This window comes from Polyodon spathula, chromosome 24, assembly GCF_017654505.1.
Source record: "Polyodon spathula isolate WHYD16114869_AA chromosome 24, ASM1765450v1, whole genome shotgun sequence".
Lineage (NCBI taxonomy): Eukaryota > Metazoa > Chordata > Actinopteri > Acipenseriformes > Polyodontidae > Polyodon > Polyodon spathula.
The window spans coordinates 23,459,303-23,469,035 of record NC_054557.1 but is presented as its reverse complement, the minus strand read 5'-3'; the positions used below and the strand labels follow the sequence as shown (position 1 = coordinate 23,469,035).

Below are 9,733 nucleotides of genomic sequence, written 5' to 3'. Positions count from 1 at the left end.
ATTCAGCAACATTTTCAAGTTTTGTAAACCTTTTAAAATGATGCTGACACGCTAATGAAAAAGAACGTGCGATTTCCATATTTTGCTGCCTTTAAAATAAATCTTATACACAGGAGAAAAGTTAACGGCAACCTTAAAGACAAAAACTCAAGTTTTTGTATTTCTTTACATTTCTAATTCTACATAGAAATGATGATGAAGTTTTAAAACCACAGATCCCTTCAAATTATGAATAAACTGTCACATCATACATGCCACTGACTCGCTGGGTCATTGCAGTGTGACTCAAACTCCGATCATGAAGTCAGTATTTGTTTGACTGTGTTGTCATAGTGACCAGATGCACGGCGCTGATAAAATTATGAATACACGGTGTGAAATACTGTAAGGAAAACAGAATGCCTATTTTTTCACAGTAAATTACAAAAAGCTGAAAGCAACTTTTATTTTTAACTTACAAAACGAGCTGTCGATTTGCCAGTGCCCGCCATTGCTACAGTACACATTCCAAACACTCATTTTTCAGTTTCCAAAATATTTTTGATGGAAAACTTCCAACCACTGTATCTCCCATGTAAGCTATTTCAAATGTTTGAAGTAGACAGAAATAAATGTTCCTACATATAGGAATGTAGGATTCAGTTTCGGATTCGGCCCGAATACTGAACCAAATCCTATATGCACCCAGACACACATCCATTTTAATACATCCCTCCAATGTGTGCAGTTCTTATTTAAATAAAAGACACAAATCTGGTATTGAACATAACTCTTATCGCTGCTCTCTACTCCCTATATTACTGGTGGAGCACACACTAAACACATCACGCAGCTGCTGAATGCAAGCATACCCCCGTATGCAACAGCACATTCACATCACAGTTTTATGGAGTGAAGTTATGCACTAAATCTGTAATATATAGTAACGGCAAACTGTTGTAGACTTTTGTGCTTTGTCTGTCAACGTGTTATAAAAAATAAAAATAAATTTTTAATTTTTTTTGCAACTTTACAGCTGTCAGATGTGCAAGACGTTGTTGAACAATATGCTTTAGTAAATTAAATTACATTATTGTAACGTGTCAATACAAGTTGAAACATTTGGGAACTTCTGCGTTTCATAAAAATATTTTTTTTTACTATTTCGTAGCCTATTTTTATATGTGTTAAACGCACAGTGCATTTATAGCAATGTGGGTTTTATTTCGCAGGGAGATTTCGCAGGGAGATTCCTCATAGCTCTCAGATCGGGTGACACAGGTTGAAAAGTCATTAAAGAAAATAGTGGGTTATTATGGCACAGATGCAGCTCCTTTCTTGTAAAGGTAAAGTAAACGGTTCTGTATTTTGACGTCTCTGTTGTGGAGGGAGTGGGCTAGCGGTAAACTGTAAGCTTCAAACGGAAATTTCATTCAGCGATATATTTCCATTCGGCAGTGTTTCATTTGTAAAGAAAGAGGTGACAATAATGCCATCCCAAAGAACCACACATTCAGCATCGTAACACGTTCATTTCAAAGAGTATTTTTGCACATACTACTGTTAGATATTTACATTCACGTATTCTACATCATTTACAGAGTAGTACGTGCAGAAAAATAATTAAAGGCAACCACAGAACAAATAATACATTTAAAGAACATTTTTAAAAAGCCTGCATACATGTTTTGTTATGGTTTTTCATTTAAATGGTTTAAAAAAAAGAAAAAATGAAAAGGAATTCATAGGACTTGGTTTGACCCACAGTCTGCACTATATATCAGCGATGTGTATGCAACAGAAGCCGCTGGTATATTACTAAAACAATTCATTAAACTTAGGCTAGGTGATCTTAATATGTTTTTATTCTCTGTTAATTGAATTATATTCATTGAAAAAGGCAAGAGAACGAGATCGTTATTATTATTATTTATTTTATTTTTTTTAATTGTTTTGGTTTAATTTAATATAGCAAGCTAATGTTCCGATTGAAGTAGGCTACAATATTTGTTGAAATGAACGTTCAGCTTTCATATTTTGTTGTGTACTACTCATTTAATCAAACTAAGTAGTGTAAGAAGCTGCTTGTATCGTTCATGACGTTTTTCAAATCGCGTAAGCTTCTTTGTGTATAAAAAACAGCAATAGAGTGTCATCTTACTCAAAGACACTCAAGCTGAAATTGTAAAGTAATTTAAAATAGGCTCAAACGTGGCAGTGGACTGTCTCTCTTTAGTGCTCACGGACACAAGAACTTAGACTTGATACAACTGTGTTGAGAATTCAAAAAGAAAGCACTTCATGAGATTTTTAACTCGAGTTACCAGGAATACGACTGCACGCTCAGAGGTTCCAAGCGGTAATAAAAATACTGGTAACGAAAAGGCTCAAAACTATAGATAGTGCGCCTCCCTTGTTAGTAGCTGCCAGTCTGATTTTCATTCAACAGTTTCCTTGACAGTCTTGTAGATTTGGTGTTCGGTTCGGTATTCAGCCAAATCTTTTGAGATGGATTCAGTATTCGGCCAAATCCCAAAAACTTGGATTCTGTGCATCCCTACTTGCATATGTTCACAGTGAATGCACTTTTAAAAAGTCAAACAGGCAGCGTCACCAAACCAGCGAGAACACAGTGTTACATTTTAAGCAAGTTATAAACATACTGTTTCAGCAAGGTAAAAAGATGTGTGTTTTATTTGACCCAGACCCTACCATTTACAATACCCATATATAGTATATTCAAATTGCACTATAACTCTGATTACCATTTAATAAATGCCCAACTTAGTCCCATCTGAAAAAAAAGTACAAATTTCCTAAATTCTGAATAGATTTGCAGAGAGATTCATGTGCTGCATAACCCTTTACATTATTTTGACTGTGATGCGATTTTCTTTCCACTAAGAATGGCAAAACAAAATTGTGCGAGTAGACACAGTGCTGTTAATGTATGTTAATATTAATGCCTCCCTGAAAATGTTCTTTCGGGACCAGAAGGTATGTTTGAAACCATGACTGCTTTACCTCCCTGTGACTAGTATCCCGGTCATATTTTAGTTGTGTGCATGGGGGACTGGTATTCCTTGGGCCGCATCTTTTGGAACATGATTCTGGTAAAATCTGTAGAATTTGTTTTATAATTTTTTTTTCATTTTGGATGCCATGTTTTTTTTGTTTTTTTTTTACAAGCAGCTCCGTCCGCTGACTGTTTCTAAGTAGAGCCTCTGTCCTCCCGCCAAACACAATGTTTGTGGCATGTATATGTTACGTGATCACGCTGAAGAGCTTTCATTGGGCAAAATGAAATCAAACAAAACAGTCTGTTTTGACTCGTCTACCAGCCCACGTTGACTATGCTGGTAGTTTTATACAAATACATTTTTGAAAGCCTTCGTCACCATGGCGAACTTTGGGGAAAAATAGTTGAGCCACAAGGGAAAACGTTTCGCTTGTGGCGACGTGGCGAGCGGCTAGCGGGAACGTAGCATAACAAGGGTTAAATAAATAAATCGACAAAGACAGTAATGTGTATTCCAAACAGTGATGAGATATTCAATATTTTTTATTTCTAGGTCTTTAAAGATAATCATTTTGTTATGACTTCAGTTTCCCATAGATAGATTTTCATATAGTACGTAGGTTTTAAAATAGAAAATGTGGGACACTGCATGTCCAGTTTTACATGTGTTAATTGGGGAAAAAAAAAAAGTTTATTTTGTATATTCCTTAACTATGGAACGACAGTGACGAACGGGTTTTCCACTTAGCCTTGCAAGAATACGTGTGTTCAAGTGTACGTTACGTCTTTTAATGGTGCAACAAAAATTCCTGGTAAGAACCCTGGTACTGTACAGGACAGCAGTATAGAAGGGAGATCCACTAGTGCTGTCTGATTGTATTGCAATGCAAGCCAGGTACTGCACAGGACCTTCAGATGAGCAGTGTGTGTGCTGTGACTGCTGTGCCTGATATAGACACTCTCTCCCTGATATAGACACTCTCTCCCTGATATAGACACTCTCTCTCTGATATAGACACTCTCTCTCTGATATAGACACTCTCTCTCTGCAGTGACTCTGCTCTCCCTGATATAGACACTCTGTCCCTGCAGTTCCCCCTGAAGTGACTCTGCTCCAGAGGAAAGCTCGTGGATCTGCAGACATGGAGGTCCTGTGTCATGTGACAGGGTTCTTCCCCCGCGCTGTGGAGGTGACCTGGGTCAGAGACGGGCAGGATCAGCTGGAGGAAGGGGTGCAGAATGGGGAGGTGCTGCTCAACCAGGACGGGACCTACCAGCTGAGAAAGATCCTGACAGTGAGCCCTGAGGAGCAGGGGAGACACCGCTACTCCTGCCAGGTGGACCACATCAGCTTCAAAGAGAAACAGATCTACATCTGGGATCCCAACATGAGGAGCAGCAGCGATGGTAATGAGTGTGATGATGAGTTAGAGAGAGAGGGGAGAGGGATGGAGGGATCCTGACAATGAGCCCCGAGGATCAGGGGTGACAGCTACTCCCGCCAGGTGGACTACAGACATAGTGTTGTAACAGAGAGAGGGAATGAGGAGGGGAGGAAGAATGAGAGAGATGGGGTGAGTGGAGAGGAGGAGGAATGAGAGATGGGGTGAGGAGATGAGGAGGAATGAGAGAGATGGAGTGAGTGAGATGAGGAATGAGAGGGAGAGAGTGGAGAGGGAGGAGGAATGAAAGATGGAGTTAGTGGAGGGGAGGAGGAATGAGAGATTGAGTGAGTGGAAGGGAGGAATGAGAGATAGTGAGTGGAGAGGAGGAGGAATGTGAGATGGAGTAAGTGGAGAGGAGGAGGAATATGAGATGGAGTGAGTGGAAGGGAGGAATGAGAGATAGTGAGTGGAGAGGAGGAGGAATGTGAGATGGAGTAAGTGGAGAGGAGGAGGAATGTGAGATGGAGTGAGTGGAGAGGAGGAGGAATGAGAGATGGAGTGAGTGGAGGGGAGCAGGAATGAGATGGAGTGAGTGGAGAGGAGGAGGAATGAGTGAGATGGAGTGAGGAGAGGAGGAGGAAAGAGATGGAGTGAGTGGAGGGGAGGAATGAGAGATGGAGTGAGTAGAGAGGGAGCTGGACTGTGTGTTCTGGGGAGGGAGGCTGAATCTAGTTATTTTTCTTGAGCTAAATCAAGAAATCAAGTAGCTGTCAATTCAGTTGATTCAATTCAGTGAAGTTGTTCCTGTGTTGATTTGCGCTGGCTGACTGAATGCAGTAAAGTAACTCCCACAAACCCTGCTCTGTGTTTGCAGGCGGCCCCCCTATTGGGATCATTGCTGGAGTCATAGTGGGTGTACTGCTTCTGGTTGCAGCGGTCATTGGAGTGGTGATCTGGAAGAGGAGACAAGGAGGTGAGTGAGAGAGGGAGGGAAGAGAGGGAGGAGGGAGGGGAGAGATGCAGGAAGAGAGGGAGGAGGGAGGGGAGAGATGCAGGAAGAGAGGGAGGAGGGAGGGGAGAGAGGGAGGAGGGAGGGGAGGAGGGAGGGAGAGAGGGAGGAGGGAGGGGGGCAGTGAACTGCAGTGCTTTCAGCAGACACACACACAGTACGTTCACAACTCAGACCTGAACTGGCTCAGAGTCGATCAGATGAGAAGATTCTTATCATTTGAGCAGAGACCTCTTCTGGCTCTGGCTCAGTATACGTGCACATAACCTCTGAACTACAAGCCTGTCATTCGTGTCACTTGTGTGTTTCTACTTCAAGGTGGTCGTTCCGTGATCACTAAGATGTAATGTTGCTCTGATATGTTAATACACCTGTTTGTTTAAATTTCCAGTCTCTTCTCAGGTGTTCTTGTCTACATTTACAGATGAGTTTCACAACTCTTCTGTATGTAATGTAACAATAGCTTCTGTTTATTTTCTTACTCATGAAAATGGCATATTTTTGCTGTTTCACAAAAGCGAAACGCATTTGTTTAACAGCTAGAAACAAATATTTGCAATTGTGTCGTTCTCCCCCAGAGCTCAAGTTTATTAAGCAGATCCTAACAGCGCATCACAGTGCTATCATTGATACAATAAAAAAATTAAACGCTTCATGAATCAGAAGAATTCCTTCTCAGGGTGAATCCAGCCCTTTGTTCCAGAGTGAGACACAGCATTTCTGAAGCTGTTAAAATAACAGTATATACAGCACTGTGAAAAAGTATTTACCCCCTTCCTGATTTTCTGCATTTTTGCATATTTTTGACAGTGAATGTTATCAGGTCTTACTTATTTATTAAAGAAAGTTATGCAACACCCAATGCCCCCGTGTGAAAAAGTAATCGCCCCCTTAGACCCAATAACTGGTTACGCCATCTTTAGCAGCAGTAACTGCAACCAAACACTTCCTGTAGTTATTGATCAGTCTCTCACAGCGCCAGGGAGGAATTTTGGCCACTCCTTCATGCAGAACTGCTTCAACATCAGTGACTTTTGTGGGTTTTCGAACATAAACTGCTTGTTTCAGGTCCTGCCTCAACATCTCAATGGGGTTTAGCTCTGGACTTTGACTAGGCCATTCCAAAACTTTAAATTTCTTGTTCTTCAAGCATTCTGATGTAGACTTGCTTGTGTGTTTCGGATCATTGTCTTGCTGCATGATTCAGCTGCGCTTCAGCTCCAGCTCACGGAGGGGTGGCCTGACATTCTCCTGTAGAATTCTCTGATACAGAGCAGAATTCATGGTTCCTTAAATGATGGCAAGTCGTCCCCAAATCATGACACTACCACCACCATGCTTGACCGTGTAAATACAGTATAATCGTAAATCTCGAAAAACTACTCACTTCTAAATCTTTTGCAGTCATTTTTGTATTACTTTAGTATAAATACATGTTAATTTGGATTCATATGTTGTTTTTTTCTGACTTTATGTGAACGAAAAGACACATTTGCCCGTTTTCCCATTGGAAATAGTGATATTTTGAAATATCACTGTCCTGGTCACAAAAGCAAAGTTTGTGGGGAATAATAGCCATTTTCTCTACTTTTGAGGCATAAGCAATTAGGAAATAACACTTACTACCCAGGAACAAAAATAATATATATATTTGTTACACGGTGTAATCAGCTCGGTGACTAATCCTGTTTTCTTTTCACTCAGGTGCCCAGAAGTCAGACTACAGCAAAGCTCCAAGTAAGTACTGGATTGAGAGATTTTCCACATTGTGAATTTTAAACAGTATCTTATGTGTTTGATTGAATTGTCAATAGGAGGCTCCTGGGGATAGTGGCTGCTTACTCCTCTGATTCTGCCATTCAGATCCTACAAACAGTGTGTCTGTGAAGTTAGACAGTTTAACTGGGAGACAAGCATCTCTCTGTGTGTCTCCAGTGTCAGTGAGTCTCCAGTGCTGTGTCTGCTGCACAGCGTCCCTTTGTGTGTCTCTAGTGCTTTGCCTGTGCTCCACAGTGTCCCTCTGTGTCTCCAGTATCAGTGAGTCTCCAGTGCTGCTGTCTCTGCTCCACAGCATCCCTGTGTGTTTTCAGTGTCAGTAAGTCTCCAGTGCTTTGTCTCTGCTCCTTGCTGTGTCTCACTGGTCATGTTATTTGTTTCAGGCAAGGAAGGCTCCGACACTTCCTCTGACACCGCCGCCAATGCCTGAGGTAAGAGGCAGTCCTGAACACTGAGAGTCTGTGCCGTTGTATTCACTCGTAAACATGCAGACATTGAAGGGAAATATTGTTTTTGTTCCTGAGCTGAGCTACATTGTGACTGTGATAACCTCACTGGTCCTTTTTGTTAACAGCCCTTTTCTGTGTCATTCCAGGAGTGTGACTCCACTGCAGAGAGAATCAGCGACTCGGCAGAGATTTCCTATTTTACAATCCTTCATACACAATACTGCTTTATAGTTTGATTTGATTACACATATTGCAACTGTGCAAACCAGTAGACAAGGAACCTGCCTCAAAATCAACTGCGTAAATCAGCAAACAACACAAATTATACAATGAGAGGAACAAGAAAATGCATTTCTACAACATTATCATGACATAATAAAATACACCCTTTAACAAGGAGCTGTCGTATTCATGCAGTGCTATTGTAATAAATGCTAACAGTCACTAGTCTAATTAACAAGACATTCGTAAAGAGTTCTAGTTGAATGTTTGTCAAAGTACAGTCAATTCTCATTGAAACAAACTTGTATTAAATTAATTTTCTCATACTATGTATTTTCTACATGGTCCCAGGCAAGTTTAGCAGCCTCTTATTGTAATCACTCAATAAATATTGCACCACTGGCCCAGAAAAAGAAAGATGTTGCTGCAGATTTCAACATTGCTGCAAACACTTTCTCAAGCATTCAAGTTTGTATTGATTGTTAGAGTTTGTATTGATGAGAGTTGAAGTTTGCATTGATTGGTTGTTTGTATTGATGAGAGTGACTGTCTTCTCTTTTAGCATTGCTGCATGCATCCTGTTTAAAGGCAGGCACTGAGTCTGAGTGAGTCGGTGCCTTCACTTCACTTTGAAATGTTGCAGTTCCCTTGTCTACTGGTCCGGCTTTGTGTATTTACCAAGTTGTTGTTTTTCTCAATCAGAATGTGCTTTTGATAATACTGTAGATAGTTTGATAAGAGTGTCTCACTGTTCCCCAGTGTTCCAGTTCCCATGCTTAGTGTTCCCCAGTGTCCCAGTCTCCAGGGTTAGTGTGTCCCAGTGTCCCAGTCTCCAGGGTTAGTGTTCCCCAGTGTCCCAGTCATAGAGAAAGGGACAGACGAGGCACCTTCATTTGATCAATGCATTGCAATGTTCATCAGCCATCAGCTTTCTGTTCCACATCAGTGAAGCAGGTCTGCTTCACTGTGCATTGCAAATGAGAGCTGCCCATCACTGGTGTGAAACAGCATTGACCCTCCAGAAACTACATGGAGAGCAGAGCAGTGAGCAGGTGCAGAGAAACTAGTGAGAGAGGACAGGAGGGAGGGGTGAGGGTTTGCATCTCTTGATTGAATGTACTGATTTCTGTAAATTGCTTTCATTGAAATGCTTCAGTTGTGCATATTATTATACAAATAGATGTTTTGTGAGGGTATAAGGTTAATTTTTCAAAGCTTTTCTTTTTTAGTAGTGAGGTTTCGCTTCTTTTTTTAGTAATAAGGTTTTGATCTCTTATTGAGTGCAGTGCCGTTCCAATGGGGAAGCAGTCTCCTCATGTTAAGACATCTCTGGGGCCCGTGTGGTGCAGACAGACAGACAGACAGCGGCTGCTTCACCAGCCTCTCATTCCTGCCTTTCACCTGCAGGGGTCCTGGGGTTAAATCCAGCTGCTCCGTGTGTGTGATGATCCCAACTACTCCACCCCCAGCGGAGCACAGAACACAATCCAGCCGTGTCAGTCTGTTCTTGAGAGAGACCCAGGATTGAATGGCAGGCAGGGAGGTGGGAGGTGGTGTGGTGGTGTTAGGGTCAGGATTGAGGGGCTCTTTCTCTCCACAGCCTTCTAGTCCTCTGTTGAAATGCATTTAAAATTGTACTAAAATTATTTGAATAAAACAGTATTTAGACTGCAGTTGTCTTTTGGTGTGTTTCTTTTGTTTTGATCTGCTTAGTTACTGTCACTGGCAATGCTGCAGCACTGATCAGCACCACAGTCGCAGATCTGCTTAGTTACTGTCTCTGGCAATGCAGCAGTTCTGATCAGCACCATATTCACAGATCAGCTCAGTTACTGTCACTGGCAAATCCCTCCCTCCTCCCGTGTTGCTTTTGTTGACCCTAGGAATAACCAGC

General features: G+C 41.5%; 1 protein-coding gene across 1 annotated transcript; it reads left to right on the top strand.

Moving 5' to 3' along the window:
• Positions 1-4,068: 4,068 nt before the first annotated feature.
• On the top strand, positions 4,069-9,512 carry LOC121298839 (BOLA class I histocompatibility antigen, alpha chain BL3-7-like; the record flags this gene model as incomplete). Its single annotated transcript, XM_041226090.1, has 5 exons — positions 4,069-4,405; positions 5,258-5,356; positions 7,097-7,129; positions 7,552-7,599; positions 7,764-9,512. Coding segments are annotated over 4 exons (516 nt in total), but the record flags the coding sequence as incomplete, so codon positions are not given.
• Positions 9,513-9,733: the final 221 nt, after the last annotated feature.